Source organism: Pongo pygmaeus, chromosome 19 (assembly GCF_028885625.2).
Source record: "Pongo pygmaeus isolate AG05252 chromosome 19, NHGRI_mPonPyg2-v2.0_pri, whole genome shotgun sequence".
In the NCBI taxonomy this organism is placed as follows: Eukaryota; Metazoa; Chordata; class Mammalia; order Primates; family Hominidae; genus Pongo; species Pongo pygmaeus.
Genome location: NC_072392.2, coordinates 55,380,135 through 55,404,447, shown reverse-complemented (window position 1 = coordinate 55,404,447; position 24,313 = coordinate 55,380,135). Strand labels below are relative to the sequence as shown.

Sequence of the window (24,313 nt, the reverse complement as noted above, 5' to 3'; positions counted from 1 at the left end):
TTTACTTTTCAGACCTCTTCTTCTTTTCCTATTTATATTCACTAAATGAGACAAATTTACAGCTCTAACCCAGACCTCTCTGAATTCTATTTGGATGTCTGATCGCTATCTCAAACTTAGCACACCCAAAGATGAGCTCTGTTACATTTCTCCTCAGTCTTGTCCATCTCGGTAAATGGCAACCATTTGTCCTTTTTTTTTTGAGACAGAATCTCGCTCTGTTGCCCACGCTGGACTGCAGTGGCGCGATCTTGCCTCACTGCAACCTCCGCCTCCCGGGTTCAAGCGATTCCCCTGTCTCAGCCTCCTGAGTAGCTGGGATTACAGGCGCCTGCCACCACGCCGGGCTAATTTTTGTATTTTTAGTAGAGATGGGGCTTCACCATGTTGGCCAAGCTGGTCTCAGACTCCTGACCTCTGGTGATCCACCCTCACCGACCTCCCAAAGTGCTGGGATTACAGGTGTGAGCAACCACGCAAGGCCTGTTGTCCATTCTTTACATCACAAATCTGAGAATCATCTTTGATGGCCTCCCTCACAACCGATCTATCCAAAAAATCCCATTGGCTCATTCCTCAAAATATACCCAGGATCCTTTATAACCATTTTTCACTACCTCCACAGCCATCATTCATTCTCAAAACAGACGTCAAAGTAAACCAAATTTCATCAGACTATGCCACTCTTCTGCTCAAAACCTTCCCAAAGCTTCTCACCTCACTCAGAGTAAAAACAAAAGACCTCAGCCAGGCACGGTGGCTCATGCCTATAATCCGAGCACTTTGGGAGGCCGAGGTGGGCAGATCGCCTGAGGTCAGGAGTTCAAGACCAACATGGCCAACATAGTGAAACCCTGTCTCTACTAAAAAATAAAAAAAAAAGCCAAGCGTGGTAGTGGGCACCTGTAATCCCAGCTACTTGGGAGGCTGAGGCAGGAGAATCACTTGAACCCGGGAGGCAGTGGTTGCAGTGAGCCGAGATCGCGCCATTGCACTCCAGCCTGGGCAACAATAGCAAAACTCTGTCTGAAAAAAATAAAAATATGACTGGACCTTTTATTACCTTTTTTTTTTTTTGAAATGGAGCTTTACTCTTGTTGCCCAGGCTGGAGTGCAATGCGCGATCTCAGCTCACTGCAACTGCCGCCTCCTAGGTTCAAGAGATTCTCCTGCCTCAGCCTCCTGAGTAGCTGGGATTACAGGGATCCGCCACCACTCCTGGCTAATTTTCTGTATTTTTAGTAGAGACTCGGTTTCACCGTGTTGCCCAGGCTGGTCTTGAACTCCTGAGCTCAGGCAATCCTACTGCCTCGGCCTCCCAAAGTGTTGGGATTACAGGCGTGAGCCACCGTGCCCAGCCACTCTTCCTTTTTTCTTTTTGAAATGGAGTCTCGCTCTGTCGCCCTGGCTGGACTGCAGTGGCGTGATCTCAGCTCACTGCAACCTCTGCCTCCTGGGTTCAAGTGATTCTCCTGCCTCAGCCTCCTGAATAGCTGTGATTACAGCCACGTGCCACCATGCCCAGCTAATTTTTGTATTTTTAGTAGAGACGGGGTTTCACCACGTTGGTCAGGCTGGTCTCGAACTCCAGACCTCGTGATCTGCCTGCCTTGACCTCCCAAAGTGCTGGGATTACAGGCGTGAGCCACAGCGCCCAGCCTTATTACTCTGCTGACCCCATCTTTGATTACTGTTCCCTTCATTCATCTGGCTCCAGCCACAAGGGCTTCCTTACTATTCCTCAAACATGCCAATAAAACCCCAACCTCAGAACCTTTACACTAGCTGTTCCTTCTCTGCCTTCCCCCAGTTTTCTACAAGATTCGCTTGCTCACTTCATTCAAATCTATATTCAATGTCATTTTATCAGGGAGGCCTTCTCTGACCACCCTCCACAATAATTCTTCCCCCGCTCCATTCTCTACCTCCCTTACTGATTTTTCTAACTTATCATCCCTGACAAATTGAATATTTGCTTACTGTCTGCCTCTCCCCACATGGAGAGCAGAAACTTTACATTCACTGGTACATACAACTTACTCAATAAAATTATTAAATTAGACTCAATCTTTCCATCAAGAAAATAAGCTGCCACTGTCACCAAGCTGTTTTAAATTTTAACAAACCCGTTTTCTCCTAATTGATTATACTTACCCATGTACATAAAATAATGTATAAAGCTTCTTTGCATCAGTCATGCAGCTTCCAGTTACAGACAGGACTCCCTTGGGCCCTACTGTTAGGGGTTCAAGAGCAGGATTTCCAGACTCTACAAGCTGGGCAAAGAGGCGCTCCACACTGCGACGACAACCAACACACGGGACAAGCTGAGAAAGTGCACTCAGGACTTCGCGTGATGTCACCACCATGGCAATACTTAGATCCTGTTGCTTAAGCATACCATGTCGCTGAAAGAGGGAAAGAAAATGAAGGAGTGTCCTTTAAAAAGACGTAAAATTATACTTTCACTACTACTGGTTCCTATCCTTGTGCAGTAAGTACAACCTGGCCAGGGTTTACCAGCTCTACCTGCAACTGAGTCAGAAAGGCAAAGTAGTCAGCCTTGTCCATGCCGTACGGAATTTGCGCCACAAACCCCCTTGCTCTAGAATCTAGGGTATATAAACAACTCTGCTTAGTATGCCAAAAAAGCAGTCCTGCATCTGGGAATGTAGGGCTCGTTCAGTGAGTATTAGGCCAGTCCTCTCACACACACAAAAAAAGCACAACACAGCTGTACCTTTTTTTTTAGTTTGTTTGTTTTTGTTTTTTGAGATGGAATCTCGCTCTCTCGCCAGGCTGGAGTGCAGTAGCACAATCTCAGCTCACTGCAACCTCTGCCTCCTCGGTTCAAGCGTTTCTCCTGCCTCAGCCTCCCGAGTAGCTGGGACTACAGGTGTGCACCACCACGCCCAGCTAATTTTAGTATTTTTAGTAGAGATGGGGTTTCACCATGTTGGTAAGGATGGTCTTGATCTCTTGACCTTGTGATCCACCCGCCTCAGCCTCCCAAAGTGCTGGGATTACAGGCGTGAGCCACCACGCCTGGCCTGTTTTTTTTTGTTTTGTTTTTACAACTTTTAACAACACACTTACTATCACTATGTTTAGCTACAGGAGTCAAGTTAGGATGGTAATCATGTGGAGCAGCAATTCCCAATCCAGAGGCATGAACAGATGTATTACAAATTAGTGGGAGAAAACATGGCCTATCTTCCTTATGTAGGGAAGTGAGTAACTAGCATGCTGCTGCTTATGAATTGTATCTGCTGGTTATGACAAGGTAGAAAAATAACTGACAGGTACTGTTGCAGAGAAATGAGCAAACTCTAGTAAGTAACTTCTACCTGATGAAGTTACAGTTAACTGCAGTTAACACTTTCAGATTTACCAAAAACAGATAGGAAAGTAGGATAATTCCCAAGAAGCATTTTCTCACATTTACCATTACCCTTCCATTCAAAGTTTTCTCTAAAAGTAGAAATAAGAGTCCTGAAGTAAACTAACAAGTCATCTTCCAATATCTTAATTACAGTCAGCCCTCCATATCCATGGGTTCTACATCTGTGAATTTAACCAACCAAGAATTGAAAATATTTGACGGGAAATACTAAACACGTACAGACTTTTCTTCCTTGTCATTATTCCCTAAAGATGCAGTATAACTACTATTTACACAGCATTTACATTGTATTAGGTACTATTAGGAATCTAAATATGCTTTAAAGTATATGGGAGGATGTGCAGAGGTTACATGCAAATATACATCTTATTTTTTCTGAGACAAGGTCTCACTCTATTGCCCAGGCTGGAGTGCAGTGATGCGATCTCAGCTGACTACAACCTCTGCCTCCTGGGCTCAAGAGATCCTCCCACCTGAGCCTACGGAGTAGCTGGGACCCCAGGCACATGCCGCCATGTCTGCCCAACTTTCTTGCATTTTCTGTAGAAACAGGGTTTTACCATGTTGCCCAGGCTGGTCTCCAACTACTGAACTCAAGCGATCCACCTGCCTTGGCCTCCCAAAGTGCTGGGATTACAGGCATGAGCCACCATGCCTAGTCCTTACTACACCATTTTCTATAAGCATTGTGGATTTTGGTTTGCATAGGGATCCTTGAACTATCCCCCACGGATACTGAGGGACCACTGTATATTGCATTTAAGCATATTTATAAAGTACTATATTTCTCAGGAATTAAACATCAGAAAGTTCATAATATAGGATTACTTTGTCTGAAGAAAACAATTACTACAGCAGAAAACCAACAAGTTTTTAATGAAAAATTATATACCTTATCTTTTAAAAACTAGGAAAGATGGCCTGGTTTTAAAATTAAAGTCTTATGGACATGTAAAATATTAACACACCACCACCAATTCTTTTTCACATGGCAATTACATAAATCAGGTAAATAACTAGGCATGCTTACTACAGCAATGGTGAAAGAGCAATTTCAGTGCAATATTAAGACCTAGAGAATCCTATATAAAATTAATACAGCTAAATTTTAAATGAGTCTTTAAAATACACATACACCATTAAAAACACTGATTGAAAAAACTATTACCTGAATGAACTGCTTTAGCTGTGCACCATTATTCTGATGTCCATCGAGATTTAACACATTGTCAGGAAATTCCATCACCATCTTAAAATGCAAACAGAACAGAAATCAATTATTTTATCCCTCTGAGAACAGGATACAGCCTACAAACTCCAGAAATAGACCCGTGAAAGCCAGATTTGCACCCATCCCTAGCCCTCCAAAAAATTTTGTTAAATCCAAGTACATGGCCCGGTGCGGTGGCTCGCACCTATAATCCCAGCACTTTGGGAGGCCGGTGGGGTGGGGGCGCGGCGGATCACCTGAGGTCGGGAGTTCGAGACCAGCCTGACCAACATGGAGAAACCCCGTCTCTACTAAATATATAAAATTAGCTGGGTTTGGTGGTGCATGCCTATAATCCTAGCTACTTGGGAGGCTGAGCCAGGAGAACCACTTGAACCTGGGAGGCGGAGGTTGCAGTGAGCCAAAATCGCATCGCTGCACTCCAGCCTGGACAAGAGTGAAACTCTGTCACAACAACAACAACAACAACAACAACAACAACAACAAAAAAAAAAATTCGAGTACACAAGACAGGTTTCCTTTTTTTTTTTGAGACGGAGTCTTGCTCTGTCACCTAGGCTGGAGTGCAGTGGCATGATTTCGGCTCATCACAACCTCCACCTCCTGGGTTCAAGCAATTCTCCTGCCTCAGCCTCTCGAGTAGCTGGGATTACAGGAACCCACCACCATGCCCAGCTAATTTTTGTATTTTTAGTAGAGATGGGGTTTCACCATGTTGGCCAGGCTGGTCTCGAACCCCTGACCTCAGCCTCCCAAAGTACTGGGATTACAGGCGTGAGCCACTGTGCCTGGCCAGAACAGTGCCTACCTGGCACATAGTAAATGTTTGCTCTAATTATGAACAAAAAGGGCACATTGATATACTTATTCAATTATCAAAATTCACTACCAGAGGAAGGCATATGAAATTTAAGGAGGCTTCAGTATGTCACATAATGGGAATGTGTAATTAGTACATTTTACTGATCTGTTGTCACACCAGAGATTTTAAGTAGTACCATAGTTATGTATCACTACAAGCCATTTTTACTATAAGATGTCATCAAATTAAAGCAGCATCCTGATTTCAGGTATTAAAATGTGGGGGAAAAAGATATGCCTTCAAAACAATGAAAGTAACACATGTATATCTTAACTAAAACATTGTTAAAGATCAAACATATTGTACTAGGACAAACTGTTTCCACATTTCCACATAACAAGGACCACAAACTCCTACAAAACCAAAGAGTGAAGTCAAGACAAAAACACCCATTTAAGGCAAAAACAAAATATCCCTACCCAGTTGAATGCGATCTTTAAAAGATCACTCCCTTCCCTAACCAGCACCAAAGACCTGCTTCTTTAATGGATGTAACCATTCCTTTCCTTCCATATTAGAGAAATTTAAAACATGCTTGTTCTAACAACAAAATGAGGCCTCATTAACAGCTAAGTCAAACGTAAGCAATAGATTTAACAGTTTTTCTTGATTTGATAATGGAGGAATATGAGATATATGAAGTAGAGAGACAAATAGATACTAAAGGATGGACTATGATGTAAATACTAACGTAATCCAGACTGCATGTACAACACAATTCAAATTTTCAGTGTGTATACTTTATCTTTCAAAAAAAAGAAAACATATTAGATGTGGCTATCTCTAGGTAGTAAGACAACTTTTTCTGTATGTGTTCCTATACTTCCCAAATGTATTACAATGCATATATACTATATATTATGGGAGGAGAAGAGTTCATGCTCCTTGCTTCCAATTCTATATTCACTATACCATGTTTAGAGACATGCTTCCATTTCAATAGCTTTTTTTTTTTTTTTTTTTTTGAGACAGAGTCTTGTTCTGTCACCCAGGCTGGAGTGCAGTGGCGCAATCTCGGCTCACTGCAACCTCCGCCTCCCAGGTTCAAGCAATTCTCCTGCCTCAGCCTCCTGAGTAGCTGGGATTACAGGCACCTGCCACCAAACATGCTTAATTTTTTGTATTTTTAGTAGAAACAGGGTTTTGCCATGTTGCCGAGGCTGGTTTCAAACTCCCGAGCTCAGGCAATCTGCCTGCCTCGGCCTCCCAAAGTGCTGGGATTACAGGCGTGAGTCACCGCGCCTGACCCATTTCAATAGCTTTTACCATTCTGAAAGTTTTTTCTTCCATACATACAGATGAAATGTCTAAATGTCAATTATCTAATTTTCAGGTTTATCAACCCTGACATCTTGTTTCTAGTTTTCCTTCTCAGTCTTCTTATTAATACCTCTAAAGGGGGGTAGCAAAAAGTAATAATAAAAACACTTCATATGTATTAGACATTGTTATAAGCACTTTCATACATTAACTTTATCAACAGTACAAAGCAAAACTGAAGTCAATGGTCTATATTAATGCTGTAGCTATAAATGATCTGGTGAGGATGACCGAAATGAGCAAAATATCTAATGATCCATACTGCCTATTGTATTTATTCTAATTAACATGGTCTACTCAAATTTAAAAAAATAATAATAATCCTGGTATTGGAAATCCTGGTCCAGAAAACTATTATAATAAAAGCAATAAAATAGTTAATAGTTCAATTAACTCATATTTTCTGGAATCATCAAAAGGTTTAAGACACACAAAAATTTAACTGTCAAGTCATTAAAAAGGTATAAACTTTTGGAACCATGTAACTCAACAGAATATTGCAGGTCACTCCAAACCTACCATTTAAGTAACTAATATCTTGATTTATATTTTCACTTGCTTGATACAAATATACACCATTTCACCACATACCAATAGCCGTAATAAAAAATGACAATTATCTATACTGTTTAAAGATCAAAGCTATCAATTTAAGAAACAAAGAATATTCCTTATTTAACCAAATCAAAATCTCTCCAGCCTGGTTCTTAGGCAAAATCCTAAATTCTGACTCAGTATGTATTTCTATTCTGATCAACTATTTTAAAAATTGAAACGGAGATCAAAGAATATATCTAATAATACTGAGACCTGCGAGCTGATTTGTAAAATTTTTTTCTTGAGACAAGGTCTCAACTCTTGTTGCCTAGGCTAGAGTGCAGTAGCTCAATCTCGACTCACTGCAGCCTCTGCCTCCCAGGTTCAAGCAATTCTCCCAAGTAGCTGGGATTACAGGCGTACCACCATGCCCAGCTAATTTTTGTATTTTTAGTAGAGACAGGATTTCACCATGTTGGCCAGGCTGGTCCCGAACTCCTGACCTCAGGTGATCCACTCTCCAAGGCCTCCAAAAGTCCTGGGATTACAGGCGTGAGCCACTGCGCCCAGCCTAAAATATTTTAATTATATGGATAATACCTGATTTAGGAATTCTTTTTAAGAAGTCAATAAAGAAGCCGGTGGCTCACGCCCATAATCCCAGCACTTTGGGAGGCTGAGGCAGGTGGATCACCTGAGGTCGTGAGTTCGAGACCAGACTGACCAACATGGAGAAACTCTGTCTGTACTAAAAATACAAAAAATTAGCCATAGTGGCACATGCCTGTAATCCTAGCTACTTGGGAGGCTGAGACAGGAGAATCACTTGAACCCGGAAGGCGGAGGTTGTGGTGAGCCGAGATCGTGCCATTGCACGCCAGCCTGGGCGACAAGAGCAAAACTCCATCTCAAAAAAAAAAAAAAAGTCAATAAAGAACAGGGTTATTTTTAAAAACAAATCTCGTTTCCATTCATTTCATTTTCACCTAATTAGAACCAAAAATACTAAGAGCTAATCTATTTATCTTTCCTGGTTTCATCAGCTTGCATACTACTAAATTTTCTCTTGTATTTACTCACTACTCTGGCTGGAGACAATGCACTCAAACTAAATACTCTGTCCTCACCTTTCAAACACTTAGGACAATGGCTTTTTACCTTACTGTTTTCTGGCCCATCATTACATGCTGTTCAGTGTTTTAAGAGATGAAAATAAAAAGGGGAAGGCAAAGAGGCTAGTAGCACAATTTGTTCTTCATTCTTTAAAACCACTTCCTTAACTTAATCTTGAGATTCTAGGTTACCTAAAGGAAGACAGTCCTGTAAATTATTTCAGGTGTGGTTTTATAAAGGCATCATTAGCATTCAGCTTCATGAAGAGGTTCCCTACCCACAGCTAGCCACAAATACAACAAGTCACTGTGCTGCAATTACTGCTTTATAAAGTTTATTGAATCCATTACCCACTTTCACTCTTAAGTATCTGTTCTGGTTTCTTCTGACCACAAAAAAAACCTGTCTTCAGCGCATTCTCACAAGTTCTAACCAACAATATACTAAGTTTGCATTTATTAAAATCACTGTCATTTTGGTTTTACTCCACACAGCTATTTGTAACATCTATCACCCTCAGTAAAATTAACTGTTAAAAGTTGAAAGGAAACATTAAATGCTAAACTTTTAACAATTACAAAACATCTAATTCCCAAGTGGATACGCTACCATTTATTATTTTTTTAAAGTGTAAGACATTAAGAACTCTTATCAGATTAATGCTGTACACGCAAACAAGAACAAAAAGAAAAAAAAAAACAAAACCCCAAACTCTTATCAGAGTAGTCTATTTAGATTGGTTTAAACTAGGAGAGCAAACTGCAATGCAGAAATGTTAACAATCTGGCCGGGCGCAGTGGCTCACGCCTGTAATCCCACCACTTTGGGAGGCCGAGGCAGGTGGATCACTTGAGGTCAGGAGTTTGAGACCAGCCTGGCCAAAATGGTGAAGCCTGGTCTCTACTAAAAATACAAAAACTAGCCGGGCATGGTGGCGGGCGCCTGTAATCCCAGCTACTCAGGAGGTTGAGGCCCAAGAATCACCTGAACCTGGAAGGCAGAGGTTGCAGTGAGCCAAGATCACACCACTGCACTCCAGCCTAGGTGACACAGTGAGACTCCGTCTCAAACAAAAAAAAAAGAAAAAAGAAAAAAAAAAGACGTATCATAGCAATCTGACAATATGTACCTGGAACTTTACAAAAGGTTCTTATCCTTTGATCCAACCAGTAATTCCACTTCCAAAAGCCTGAGAAAACATTTTAATGCAAAGATTTTTGCATTATTTATGTTCTTACAGTTTATTGATGGCAAAAACTAGAACAACCTCCATGTCCAACAGTGGAAAAATAATTACGGAATGTCATACAACAGAATATTACACAGCCATTAAAAATGTTTAAGAATGACAAGAAAAAATGTTTTCAAAATTACATTTAGTGAAATAAATAAGGACAAAAAATGTTACAGAAAACAATATATTAACTCTGTATCTATGTGTGTGTCTAGGACTGAAATTACACCAAATGCTGCTTATCCCTGAGAAGTATGATGAAGCGTAATTTGTTTTGTAGTTATTTTTCAAGATTTTAGAAGGAATATATATTTTGGCCGGGTGTGGTGGCTCACACCTGTAATCCCAGCACTTTGGGAGGCCGAGGCGGACAGATGACCTGAGGTCAGGAGTTTGAGACCAGCCTGGCCAACATAGGGAAACCCCATGTCTTCTAAAAATACACAAAAATTAGCTGGGCGTGGTGACGCACACTTGCAATCCCAGCTACTCAGGAGGCTGAGGCAGGAGAATCACTTGAGCCCGACAGGCAGAGGTTGCAGGGAGCCAAGATCAGGCCACTGTACTCCAGCCTGGGCGACAGAGCGAGACTCTGTCTCAAAAAATAAATAAATAAATAAAATTTAATTCTTCAGACTTCTCTAAAATTAAATCTGTATTATATGTTATTTTATAATTGTAGTAACACTGAATAACATTTTAGCCAGAGTATAAAACTTTCTTAAATATTTCACCATTCCACCAACTTATTTGGGATTTTCTCAAATACACCTATCCTATACTCAAGTGTTCAAACTCACTGAACTACCATGGGAATCTTCTAAACATGGATACAACATATCACATAAAAGAAGAGGCTATTTTTTTTTTTTTTTTTGAAACAGTTTCACTTTGTCTCCCAGGCTGGAGTGCAGTGGCGCAATCTTGGCTCACTGCAACCTCCGCCTCTGGGGGTTCAATCAATTCTCTTGCCTCATCCTCATCAGTAGCTGGGTCTACAGGCGCACTCCACCACACCCACTGATTTTTTTGTATTTCAGTAGAGACAGGTTTTCACTACGTTGCCCAGGCTGGTCTCAAACTCCTGAGCTCAGGCAATCCGCCGGCCTCGGCCTCCCAAAGTGCTAGGATTACAGGCGTGAGCCACAGCGCTGGGCCTAAGGCTACCTTTTTTTTTTTTTTTTTTTTGAGACAGAGTCTTGCTCTTGTTGCCCAGGCTGGAGTGCAGTGGTGCGATCTCGGCTCACCGCAACCTCCACCTCCCGGGTTCAAGGGATTCTCCTGCCTCAGCCTCCTGAGTAGCTGGGATTACAGGCGCCCACCACTACGCCTGGCTAATTTTTGTATTTTTAATAGAGACGGGGTTTTGCCATGTTGGCCAGGCTGGTCTCGAATTCCTGACCTCCAGTAATCCACCTGCCTCAGCCTCCCAAAGTGCTAGGATTACAAGCGTGAGCCACCAAACCCGGCCTAAGGCTACTTCTTTACATACAAGTTTGTTAATTTCATTTTACAAGTCCAAGTTACAACTGCCAGTTTACCTAAGGGTAGAGTTTCAGCATCCCAACTAAAATGATAAAGTCTGCAACTGCCTGTAAACATTGTAACTATATTGCAACATTTAGCTACTATCAAAATCCTAAGACTACTATTTGAAATAAGTTCAAACAATGTTTCCTCAGTGCATTACCTACAGACCCTAGGGACAAAGACAAAACCTAAGGTTAACTTCATGCATGCACTGCCATCTATCAAAGGAACAGTGCAGAGCATAAAACTCTGATGGGGCATCTTCCTTCCCTCTTCCCTTTTCCCCTTCTCTCCCAACAGGTGTTTTGCTCTGCATTCTCCCTTTCAATAGTATTTGGCAGAATATCCTGAAAGAAACTTGTTTCCCTTGACAAGAATTTTCACTAACATTCTCACAGCATTCAATGACTGTGCAGAAGTTCCAACACAAATAAATGTCTCACTCATTCCTTTGTGATAAAAACCCATTCTGAAGCAAAGAAAAACTGCACCTTTTCCTAAATGTTATTTTGAGATATTTAAATTAAGTGAGCTTAAGTTTTATTTGCCTTAGTCACAAGTCCACAGTATAATTAAAAAGCAAAATTCAACCGCCAGATACAGTGCAAAGTAAGTTCCGTACTAAACCACATTGCAAGGTTACATCTTTTTCAGCGGAAAATTTTGGAAAGTCACATCATTGTGGAGAGAATACAGTATAAATGCACCTAAAAAGTTGGCCATTTTAAAGTGCTATATGACAGATTAACGTGTTGCATTCACAAAGGTGGTTATGTGAATATACCAAGAACTAATGTCTTTTAAAGACTATTTATGTTGGTTTTCCCTATGTTTTGATATGCTTTCCTATGTTGATTATTCATTAAATAATAATCTTATATACAAACTCACTGAATTTTTTTTTTGAACTCCACAGCCATTGTGGGACAATAAACCTTAAAGGCTGATATCATAACTATATGCTTCAGAAAAGTGTTTATGTTGGCAGGGGAGAGAAGAAAGAAAATATCAACAAATGAATCCCTATCTGGAGTCCAAACCGAGAAATGCATTGTTTAATATGATCACAGTGCTAGTTTCAACTATTTAAAAATACAAGTCCATTATACTTCTAATGCAAAAAGTACAGAAATCATAATCAAGACACACAATTTCTAATGCATCAACACTATTTACTTTATGTCAGAACAAATCATTCTACCGTTTTTCATGAAAAATAAATGCACCTTAATAATCGTAGATGCTGTCACTGAAAAACTTCTAATAAATTAAGTCATTCAATAGCTCCTCTAATCCTTTTTAAAGTACCGCAGCTCAATCAAGTCTTAACTGAGATTGGCAAGCATAAAGGCATAGACTGGCATCTCTACAATGACTTGCATTTTACATAAAATTTGAAAAAAACTTCGGTAGACATTTGAAAAAAAAAATATTGAGGAACAAAACTGATCAACTGCCTTTGATAGCAAAAGAATACTGATGAGATGAAGAGACTTAGGTGTACCTTATCGAAATAAGCAATGTATAATCCAAAGCTTCAGCATCATCAAAACGCAGATTTCAAGATATTCGGAAAAGGTTAATTTCACTTCTTAAGAAATAGTGGCAAGCAACTGCACTCATTTCCTGTTCAGATTCAATTCAAATTTCAGCCATTTCCTTTTAAAGGAAATAGTACAGCAACATAGGGCAGAGAGGGTCGGTAATGCTACACTACCAAATCTAAAGAGTAAAGTACCCGGAACTGGGTCTTGACACTCAAGATGAGCAATCAGTTTTTTATAGTACTCTTACACATTCAATAATTTGACTTCCTTTAAAAAAAAAAAAAACAACTCCACCTGTAAACTAAATAATGCCAAGAAAGCCCGTTTTGAAGAGACAGGGCCTAGCAGTACAATCGTTTCAAGAGTTTTAATGCATTAGGCAATACGAGACTATTTACAACGAAATTAAACCATTTTAGTGGAGTCTTGACTGTGCACGAGTATGTCACTCTGCCCCCAATAACTAAGCTTACGTGGTGAGAGCTACCAGTATTAAAACAAAAAATACACAGGTAGCAGTGCAGCTGCGACATTTCCAGGTAATTAAGCCTCCCCGAGGGTAGGTGGTTTCTGTATGGGGTAGGCCCTAAACGCTCAAGATCCTTCAACCCCTCTCTGAGACGTGTGCTTTGGCAAAAGCAGCGTCTCCTAAAGGGAAAGGGTCAAGGAAGAAGGTTCCAAAAGAAGGAAAATCTGGAGAGAGGGAGTGCGTACGGAGCTCTAGGCTTGGGGCCGACAGAGGTTACCGAGCCACCCACTGCAAAGGCGAGTTTGTGGGGCCTGCTGAAGAGAAGGCCTCGCCTAGGAGTTGCAACACACTCTTTCTCCAGTGCGCAGCGCTCGGCCTGGGGGAGGGGGAGGAGGGGAAACAGCTGCCAGGAGAGCGGCTGGCCCAGCCCGGCCCGGCCCGCTCACCGTGAGAGTGTCGTCTATGTAGAGGGGAATCTGCCTCCTCTCGAAGGGGAACTCCTCCTCCCCGTCCCTGCACACTGCCACCAGTCGCGCCATCGTCCCCGAAGCTGCCGTTGCCACCGTCACCACCTCCTCCCAGCTGCCGCCGCCGCCGCCTCCTCCCAGCTCCTGCCTGCCACAGCCAAACCCCGCGAGCGTAAGCACCCGCCGCCGCGCAGCACATTGGCCACGGGGAGCAGGGAGCGGAGCGGGAGGGGACGGGAGAGCCGGGCTGCGTTTCCCATCACTCGAGTCCACACGCGCTCAGCCAATCAGCGCCCAGCGCCGCCGGGACCCGCCCCCCTCGCGCCGCGCTCCCTCCCTCTCTCCCGCCCGCCGGCCTCCAGTCAGGGTCCAAAGGAGAGGCGGAAGGGACCCGCCTGCCGGGGGCTTCCCCGCCCGCCGCAGGAGTCCCGGCCCCAGGACCCCACCCCTGGCCTGGGCCTCGCAGCCTGCTCCCCGCCGCCCGCCGCCCGTGTGCTCTCTGCCCCCAGCTGACCCCTTCTCCCCGCTTCTGGGCGCACCCCGCCCAGTCGGCCCCAGAACTGCAGTTGCCCAGCGCGACCCCGCCCCTGGGAGGGGTCGACCCCGCAGCGGCTCTGCGGAGTCCAGGGAAGGGGGAGGGTCAGACCCTGTCCTCACCCTTCTCGGAGGAGGCTGTCGGTTCCGACCTTCACTGTTTTCGTGGTAGCCTCGCTAACTCCCACCTCTGCTCCCTGTTACTGGCTGACGAGGCCCGCGTCAGGGCCGGCCTGGGCGGGAGCGCAGCTCCGAATGCCGTTTCCTATCCGGGCAGTCATCCGCTCGGGCCGCGGGGAGTGGAAGAGGGAGGGCGGGAGACAAGGGGAAGGTGGGGCCGGGCGGGGTCGGGCGCCGGGCGGGGCACACGTCCTCTCGCGAGACTGGGGCCGGCCGCGCTAGGGACCCCGCTGGAGAAATCTGCGCCCAGAGGGTGCGGGGCCGCCCTGGCCGTCCCGCCCGTGGGCCCGGCGCCCTCCTTGAAGCCCAGCCATTCCGCTAGACCCGAACTAGGACTGGTAGGAGGGGTGATCGGCCCAACCTCAGGCCCCAGCCGCGGGCCGGGAAGGCTTCCCCAGAGAGGAGGGGCAAGCCCCTCGACGTCAGGATGTCGTCTATGTAGAGGGGAATCTGCCTCCTCTCGAAGGGGAATTCCTTCAGCAAGTCAAGCCCGACTGATTCGGGGCTGACTCAGGGCAGAGGCCCAGAGAGGACCTGGATAGGTTGCGAGAAGTCGAGATCAGAGGGGGCGGAAGGCAGTGAGAAAAGGGAGACGAGCATCGGGGGGTGAGAGACAAACTCAGGTCTGGCTCTTGGCTCTTGACGCCACTGAATTCGCGTCCCACGGCGGGAAGAGGAGAAAAGGGCCCTGACACCGCGGCTCGCCAGGGGCCCGCTGCGTAGCTGCATCCCGATCCCGCTGAAGGGACCGCAAATAGTGAAGTGCTGACAGCTTGTGGTTGTCGTTACGCTGGAAGGAAATAGAAAACCGGACAGCGGTGTGTGTGTGCGTCTTGGCCAAAGGAACTTCTTGGGCTGGGTTAATGTGAGCAGGTACTCTCTTGGGCGAAGTACTGGCACTGGCCGACGGCCTTTCCCTCTGGCCGTCTCCGAGGAAGCAGAGCTGATGTGAAGACAGTTCCTCTCGCCACCGTGCGTTGAGTTCTGACCTCGAAGGTTTTGGAGGTCTGTCGTGAAGATACTTAGCCTATAAAAGTCCTGGTGATCTGAAGGACAGATGAATTTACTGCTCTATTTCCTGGTAGAATAGGCTGGAGCTGTGATACCTTTAAACAAAGTATTTTGGGTCGGGCATGGTGGCTCACGCCTGTAATCCCAGAACTTTGGGAGGCCGAGGTGGGTGGATCACCTGAGGTCAGGAGTTCGAGACCAGCCTGACCAATATGATGAAACCCCCTTCTCTACTAAAAATACAAAAATTAACCGGGCGTGGTGGCATGTACTTGTAATCCCAGCTACTAGGGAGGCTGAGACAGGAGAATCACTTGAACCCGGGAGGCGGAGGTTGCAGTGAGCCCAGATCGCGCCATTGCACTGCAGCCTGGGCAACAAGAGCGAAACTCCATCTCAAAACAAATTATTTTGGTTAGCACATGGAGTCTTAGAGATTCACAACAGAAAACCCATAGTGCACCCTTAGCCATGTTGACTTAGTACATTGTGTGGTCATTGTTAGGGTCGGTGTGACATAAGAAACGAAGAACCATTGTTCATTCCCGAAGGTGTGATTACCCGGCAAATATTTATGTCTTCTGGGCCGGGAGCCATGGCTCACGCCGGTAATCCCAGCACTTTGGGAGGCGAGGTGGGTGGATTACTTGAGGTCAAGAGTTCGAGACTGGCCTGACCAACATGGTGAAACCCAGTCTCTACTAAAAATACAAAATTAGCCGAGCGTGGTGGCGCACGCCTGTTATCCCAGCTACTCGGGAGGCTGAGGCAAGAGAATCGCTTGAACCTGGGAGGCAGAGGTTGCAATGATCCGAGATCGCGCCATTGTGCTCCAGCCTGGGCGACAAGAGCGAAACTACGTCTCAAAAAAAAATTTTTTTTTATGTCTTCTGGCCATGTTAGCAGAGTAGAAGAATGTATTAGCTTGAATCTAATACGTATGTATGATGTTCATATACATAGCCAAAATTTGGACATTTTTAGAGAATCTTGCGTTTTATGTAAAAAACAAAACCAAACAAACCAGGACGGGGGCGGCGGCTAACACCTGTAATCCCAAGACTTTGGGAAGCCAAGGCGGGCAGATCACTTGAGGTCAGGAGTTCGAGACCAGCCTAGGCAACATGGAGAAACCCCGTCTCTACTAAAAATACAAAAATGAGCTGGGCGTGGTGGCGAGCACCTTTAATCCCAGCTACCCGGGAGGCTGAGGCAGAAGAATCGCTTGAACTGGGAAGGCGGAAGTTGCAGTGAGCCAAGATACTGTGGCCTTCAGTATCTAGAGGTGCTCCTATAGTGGTACATCAATTAATGTACCCACTTTAAACCTTTTTTTTTTTTTTTGATACGGAGTCTCGCTCTGTCGCCCAGGCTGGAGTGCAGTGGCGCTATCTCGGCTCACTGCAAGCTCCGCCTCCCAGGTTCATGCCATTCTCCTACCTCAGCCTCCTGAGTAGCTGGGACTACAGGGCACATGCCACCACGCCCGGCTAATTTCTTGTATTTTTATTAGAGACGGGGTTTCTCCATGTTGCCTAGGCTGGTCTCCATGTTGCTTAGGCTGCCTTAAGCACTGAGGCTCGGGCCGTGGGACTGGTGAGTGTCAACCCGATCCCATATCTGAAGCCCTTCAGGCGCGGAAGGGGCTTGGGAGGTCATTTTGCCCCGCAGCGCTGAGGAAGAAGTAGGCGTCTCCACTTCCCCTTCCAAAGCGCCGTTTCCCTTCTTTTTGCCTTTTCGTTTTGACCCTCTTGTGTCTCACGAGGGGGTAGCCCAGCTCTTGGCTCTTGCTTGAAACAGAAGTCTTTCTTGATCACCTTTCCACCTTTCCGCCTGGCCGGCAGGGGGGCGGCCTGCATGGGGAGAGGGTCCTTGCTCCACTCTTCGCCCAACTCAGGACCCCGGGAGGGGGCGGCTTGTCCCTGGAGCTGTCAGGGGAGCTGCGCCCTTGGCTGGGGTCACGTCCACCTTCCTGGGAAGGACATACTCTCTCCGTGCTAGGTGCTTCCGGAACGGCATCCCAGCCCTGGGTTTGCGGCAAGACGCCCGGACCATGAGTCCCCGGTTCCCGCCGGGAACTTCGGGGCGGAGCCAGCTGGACTCATGAAGACCCTTACCCAGCGCTTCTCAGCGTCTGCCCTCCCACTGTCCTCCATGCCTAGAAAGAAACTGAGTCTGAGAAGGAGGGACTGGTGATCAGGTTGCCACTTGCCTTGATTCGGTGTTCCATTTACTCATTACTGTCTCCCTTCTGCCCACAGTGGTCACACCCTTTCCAGAAATTCTTGGCTGGTAACCGCGAAACCGACTGGAGCAGGAGCTGGGAGAACTGGAGAAAACGGCTCTCATCTCACTTGACTCCAGCTAGGAGCTGATGCTGCATCGTAATAACATTTGCAGAGCGCTCTCACAGGTATTAGCCCCCTTAACGCTTCATTTAGCCCCGTGAGATCTGGATATTATCACTCCGTTTTGTAAACGAGGAAACAGAGTGAGGCTTAGTTCTTGAGTTCTGTGCCAGGGGCCTTGGGTTTTGGATTCAAACCCCAAACCTGTTGTGCTGCCTCTCTTGACCTATTGCTTGAGATGAGTTCCCAGTTGAAAGAGCTTTGTTCTCTGAAGCCCTCTGCATGGCTGTCCCTTGGATGGGGTATAGTCAGTGTCCAGGGTCAAGATCTTCTAGGGCTGTAGCACCGCACCTTTCCTGGTCCAGCACAGTCCTGATGCCTGTTTCCGCCTGAATTGTCCTTTTTCCAGCTTCTATGGAAGTCCCTATCCCTGGGTTCTTTAAAGACTTGATGTATTCAGAGCCTTAAGAAAGTCTCCACCAGGGTTAATCCGTTGCAGGCGCGCTTCACCCACAGCCTCATCTCTCCTTGCTAGGGGTGGTGCCAAGGCCTAGAAAATTCCAAGTCTGAGGGTCACTTAACCATTCTTGAAAATTGGCTTAGGCCCAGCCTCACAACACTCCACCTCCCAGATGGATTCAGCTCCCTGAAATCCTCACCTTCTTGAAGTTGACACTAGACTGTTCACCTGATTAGTGCTCCCAAATGGATCATCAACCGTTAGTCGTAGTGCTAACAGTGTTTATCCTCTGAGTGAATACTCAGTTCGTACTTTGTGCGGTGCTGTCAAACCATGACCTCATTGACCTTCACAACCACTCCTTATGAGGCAGATTTAACTGTCCCCATTTTCAAGGTAAGAAATTGAGGTAGGTGATGTGCCTGACCCAGAATCACACACCCAGTGAGTGGTTGAACTATGATGTAAACTACCACACCACACCTTTCCTGGAGCAGCAAGAGATGACTCCAGCCTCTCCTCCCCACCAGCAACTGGCTACACTGAAATAAGATATTTCTGTGTAGTGTAGAGGACAGGGCACAAGACTTCTCTGTCTCCCCAGCGTCTTCTTCCTCCTCCATGGCACACTGACACAGAGGGTTTGCAGCCCCACCCCAACCCAAACCCTAACCCTGTAATCAGACTGGCCCGGGGAGCCTCTGAGGCTCTCATAAAAGTTTCCCTGTCTCCTAATTGGCAAGGGAAAGGACAGGCCCACTCTCTGCCCAGGCCTGCCTTGCATGTCATTTTGGTTGCTTCTGCTAGGTGGGAAGGAGTGAGTGAGTCACCCCAGAAAAGCCCTCACCTGTGTGTGGTCCTTGTCTTCTCTCTCATGCCACAGGCTGTGGAGTGATTTGTCTGAGATTCCTCCAGAACTGAGCCCTTTGTTGGAACCATACCCCAGCCCATGGTCCCATGACTAGGTGGATAGTACTGCTTGTACCTCCTGCAACCCAGAACCCTGGCTGACGACTTTGAAGGAGGATGCTCCAGCAGGTAAAACCTCAACCTTAGATAACCCAGGCCCTCAAGCACCTGTAGCATCTTTTGCTAGCCCTAACCTGGAAGGAAGGGAAAGCCCCCTTAAAGGTCTCTTTTCTCTCCTCAAATTGTCTCTCCAGTGCCTTTTACTCATCATCAAGAAACTCTTCCTGATACCTAATTTGAATCTGTCTTGTGGTTTTTAGCTCCTTTCTTTGGGATAGGTAAGGTGGGATGGGTAAGGGAATCCTTAGGGCACTTTGGGAATTCTGCAGAGGAAGTCCTGAGAGATGTCCCTGCCACCTGAATTGTTGAGGCATAGTAGAAGCCTGGGGCTTGCAAGAGGATGTGCTCCTTGAAGCTAAGCCTTAAAGAACAAGAAAGAATTAGCCACTTGGAGAAGGAAAATAAGCACTCCAGGCAAAGAGGTCAGCCTGTACAGAAATGTAGGAGACTATCTATGAGGAAATATAGAAGGATTCTAATGAGTGAATGATGGGTTACATGATCCCCATGTCTCCGCCTCTCTGAAAAGGCTACTGTTGCCCCAGGCCTGTAGGATTCCAAATCACCCTTTACAGTGGAGCTCTGTCTCATACCCATATCATCCTTCGTGTGTAGCTCTTGGTCCTGAGAGAGTGGCAGTACTTATTTGCTGACTTTTTATTGTACCAAGTATTGCCAGGCACTGGGCTGAGGCAGATGTTGAGGGTGGTGCTTGCCCTCAGGGAGCTCAGAGTCTAGTGGAGTCTTGGGTAGGTAAGTGCCTGAACTCAGCAAGGTAGCAGCCAGGTGTGGGGCCTGCCAGCCTCAAGGGAGCCATAGTAGACACGGCAGCTTGACCTTCCAGCCATATGGCTCCTGGAACAGATTTGAAGGTAAGAAGTGGGCAAAACAGTTGACTGCTCTGGGCTTTTTTATTGCTTATTTTTAACTTTTTTTCTCTTATTAAAAAAAGGTATATCAATACAATGGAATAAAGCAAGTTACACAAAAATATAATACTTTTCAGTGTTCTTAAAATATGTAGGGAAAAAACCTATGATATTCTCTAAAATATTGGTTATTTCTGGGTAGTATGATTATGGATTTTTATGCTCCTTTTGCTTATCTCTATTTTCCAATTTTTTTTTTTTTTTTTTTTTTGAGACAGAGTCTCACTCTGTCACCCAGGCTGGAATGTAGTGGCTTGATCTTGGCTCACTGCAACCTCCGCCTCCCAGGTTCATGCCATTCTCCTGCCTCAGCTTCTCGAGTAGTTGGGACTACAGGCGCCAGCCACCACGCCTGGCTAATTTTTTGTATTTTTTAGTAGAGATGGGGTTTCACCGTGTTAGCCAGGATGGTCTTGATCTCCTGACCTCGTGATCCACCCACCTCGGCCTCCCAAAGTGCTGGGACTACAGGCGTGAGCCACCGCGCCCGGCCTCTAAATTTTTTTTAATAATTTTTATTTATTTATTTATTTATTTATTTTTATTTTAGAGATGGAGTCTCACTCTGTTGACAAGGCTGGTCTGAAACTCCTGACCTTAGGTGATCCGTCCGCCTCGGCCTCCCCAAGTGCTTTTACAGGCGTGAGCCACCGCACCCATCCGTGAGACCCTGTCTCTTAAATAAATAAATAAATAAGGCCAGGCACGGTGGCTCATGCCTGTAATCCCAATACTTTGGGAGGTCGAGGCGGGCAGATCACCTGAGGCCAAGAGTTCGAGACCAGTCTGGCCAACATGGCAAAACCCTATTTCTACTAAAAATACAAAAACTAGCCAGGTATGGTGGTGCATACCTGTGATCCCAGTTACTTGGGTGGCTGAGACATGAGAATCACTTGAACCTGGGAGACAGAGGTTGCAGTGAGCCAAGACTGTGCCACTGCACTCCAGCCTGGGCGATAGGGTGAGACTCTGTGTCAAAAAAAAAAAATACAAAAGCCACTTTTAGAAGAATAGCTAACCCCTTTTGGCAGATTCCAGATGGCCTTTCTAAATCCTTCATGTGTTTATGTGCTTGTATCTGTGAGGTAGGTACCATTATCCCATTTTACAGAAAAGAACTTTAAAAAATTATTTAGAAACAGGGTCTCACTTTGTCGCCCAGTGCAGTGATATCACCATAGCTCACTGCAGCCTCAGCCTCCTGGGCTTAAGCAACTCTCCTGCGTCAGCCTCTAGAATAGCTGGGGTTACAGGCACATACCATAACACCCAGCTAATTTTTAAATATTTTTTATAGAGACAGGGTCACCTTGGCCTCCCTAAGTGCTGAGATTACAGGCTTGAGCCACTATGGCCAGCTGGAAATTTTTCTATTTTTATTTTTTACTTTAGAGACAAGGTTTTGCTCTGTTGGCCAGGCTAGAGTGCAGTGGTACGATCATAACTCATTGCAGCCTCGAACTTTTAGGCCCAAGTGGTTCTTCTACCTCAGCCTCCCAAGTAGCTGGGATTACAGGGACCAGATGAGGAGAATTGAGGCACAAAGAGATGAAGAAATTAACATAAGAGTAATATAACTGTAAGAGGTAGAATCAGGATTCAAAGCCAGACAACTAACTTTCAAGTCCAGGTACTTGATCACTATACTCAGATGCCACTCTGGTTGGATCAGAACTCTTCATAAATTGTGTCTGTGTTTGTGAGTGGTTTGTGTGGTGGTGTTTTTTTTTCCCCTTCATAAAAGCAGAGGGATATGCATAGATATAGCTGTGCTCTGACCTCAGCAGTTACTCTGGAGGCCAAGAGCCTACCTTGTGCATTATAGTGGGCCCAAAGTTCAGAGAACAGGCAGTGGTTTTGGAAGAAATGCATTACTGGGCCTCTTGGAGGAAACTTGCCACCATGGCTTATTTCTATGAGAGGTTTGAAATTTTAGGCTCACCATTCTCATTGGAAATTCACCTGTTGTATCACAGACCTCTTCCTTCAAAAGCACATTTCAGCAAGATACCTGTCTTCAACCCCCACTCTATCTTTCTTGCATCCCCAAAGGAGACAGTAGGAGAAATGGGACCACGGGAGGAAGTGGAGAGATGATACATGTGGAAAGGTTTGACATCAAGGACGGGCAAAGGAAGATAGGGTGACTCATGCCTCTAGTCCCAATTACTTGGGAAGCTGAGGCAGAAGGATCACTTGAGCTCAGGAGTTGGAGGCTGCAGTGAGATATGATCACACCACTGCACTGCAGCCTGGGTAGCAGAGCAAGATTGCATCTCTTAAAAAAGAAAGGAAAAAAAAAAGATAGGCAAGGGAGGAGAAAGGACCTGTTCCCTTGGTGCCTATTCTTGACCTCAGATAGCCTTCTGAGCCAGGCTGTCTCTCAAGCAGACTCCGGCCAAGGGAACCAATTCATTAGCCAGCCTAAATTTAAGCCACAAAAGGCAGGTGATGAAGACGTGGGGCTACCTCTCTCAGAAGGTACAGCTGTTTTACATCAAAAGCTGAACTGTCTCTTCCCAAAAAGGCCTAACCCATGGTTCTTTTCCTTTGCAACATTCCTATAGCCTTATTTCTAATAAGGCTAGTAGCCTGGAAGTGCTACTTAAGTGGCCGGAGCTCTTGGCAGAAGAGATAGCATTTGTTGAGTACATGCTGTATGCCGGGCACTGACTAAATGCTTTGTATATCTCTTCTTGCTTTTCTTCCCAATAACCCTGTCAGTTGAGTTTATTTTCCTTTATTTACGAATAAAGAAACTGTGACTCAAAGAGGGTAACTTACCCAGGCTCACAGGGCTAGTAAGAGGCAGAACTGAAATTTGAACCCAACCAGACTATGATACCAGAGTCTCCTTCTACTATACAGGTTCCCACCCTTCTGTAGCTGCCAGCTGTTCTGAGTACCAGCTGTCATGGCCTTTATGTTTTTTGGTTTTTTGGGTTTTTTTTGTTTTTTTTTTTTTTTTGAGACAGAGTCTTGCTCTGTCACCCAGGCTGGAGTGCAGTAGCACAATGTTGGCTCACTGCAAGCTCCGCCTCCCAGGTTCACGCCATTCTCCTGCCTCAGCCTTCCGAGTAGCTGGGACTACAGGCACCCGCCACGCCTGGCTAATTTTTTGTATTTTTTTAAGTAGAGACAGGGTGTCACCGTGTTAGCCAGGATGGTCTCGATCTCTTCACCTTGTGACCCGCCCGCCTTGGCCTCCCAGAGTGCTGGGATTATAGGCGTGAGCCACTGCGCCTGGCCTCACCTTCATGTTATCTCTTCCAGGTCAATGGCCACAATCTGGGGTCTGATGGCCAAGCCAGGGAGTACCTCAGAGAAGACCTGCAGGAGTTCCTGGGTGGGGAGGTCCTGCTGTACAAGCTGGATGACCTCACTAGGGTGAATCCTGTGACACTAGAGACAGGTATGGGCCTCCCATTCCTCAAGAGTACCATCTCCAGGAGGTTGGAGGTGTGATGAGAGTAGTCAGCACAGCTTCTCCAGGTCAGACGGAGGTCGGCAGGACTCCTAATCTGGAGCCAGGTGGGCTGCTCCAGACCTCCGCCTGAGGGAGCATGACAGCTGCACCTGGGCTCCCCAGGGCATGCTTTGCTTCAGATTTGGAGCTCGTCTTAATTAGATCTTGTATCTGTTCTTCAGGGAGCTGCTGGGATTTAATGATTCTTGGCTAATTGCAGAAAGAGGGCTGTTACTTAAGTAGATGTCTGTGTGTGTGGTTTGACTATATTTGAGCCCGAGTTTGCTAAAGGCATCTCTGCCTCAGTCCTGAGGTGCCTGCAGGCCCGGTACATGGCAGACACATTCTACACTAATGCTGGCTGCACCCTGGTAGCCTTGAACCCCTTCAAGCCTGTTCCTCAGCTCTACTCGCCCGAGCTAATGAGAGAGTACCATGCTGCGCCTCAGCCCCAGGTAAGGCTCTGCCGCTGCCTGTGACCTCAGGGCTCCTCTACCTCCCACTAAACCTCTTTGCAGTTACCCCTGTCCTTATTCATCTATTCACCAGCCATGTGGTCATTCAGAGTCTGCTAGTGCCATGGCCTGCCCAATAGGAGCTGGCAGAATTTTGAACCATAAAGAACTGACTACAGGACGGA

General features: G+C 45.8%; 2 protein-coding genes across 11 annotated transcripts in view; one reads left to right on the top strand and one right to left on the bottom strand.

The window, feature by feature from the left end:
* Nucleotides 1-14,551, bottom strand: part of LOC129017019 (gametogenetin-binding protein 2-like) — a 102,745-nt gene extending 88,194 nt beyond the window's left edge. Inside the window, 4 exon segments of the mRNA XM_063655567.1 lie at nucleotides 2,155-2,408; nucleotides 4,572-4,652; nucleotides 13,693-13,861; nucleotides 14,371-14,551. Of these exon segments, the coding sequence (XP_063511637.1) occupies nucleotides 2,155-2,408; nucleotides 4,572-4,652; nucleotides 13,693-13,785 (428 nt within the window). The 5' untranslated portion in view covers nucleotides 13,786-13,861; nucleotides 14,371-14,551.
* Nucleotides 14,552-14,613: 62 nt separating this feature from the next.
* LOC129017021 (unconventional myosin-XIX-like) overlaps nucleotides 14,614-24,313 on the top strand; it is a 25,415-nt gene continuing 15,715 nt past the window's right edge. Inside the window, exons 1-5 of one of the 10 annotated variants that reach the window (XM_054457006.2) lie at nucleotides 14,614-15,245; nucleotides 17,700-17,851; nucleotides 19,130-19,284; nucleotides 23,481-23,619; nucleotides 23,980-24,128. In XM_054457006.2, coding sequence (XP_054312981.1) covers nucleotides 19,273-19,284; nucleotides 23,481-23,619; nucleotides 23,980-24,128 — 300 coding nt within the window. In that variant the 5' untranslated portion in view covers nucleotides 14,614-15,245; nucleotides 17,700-17,851; nucleotides 19,130-19,272. Of the gene's footprint in view, nucleotides 15,604-16,956; nucleotides 17,035-17,077; nucleotides 17,123-17,699; nucleotides 17,852-17,898; nucleotides 18,643-19,129; nucleotides 19,285-23,480; nucleotides 23,620-23,979; nucleotides 24,129-24,313 lie in introns of those variants that run through there. The other 9 variants (XM_054457007.2, XM_054457009.2, XM_063655570.1 and 6 more) reach the window with 9 other exon arrangements.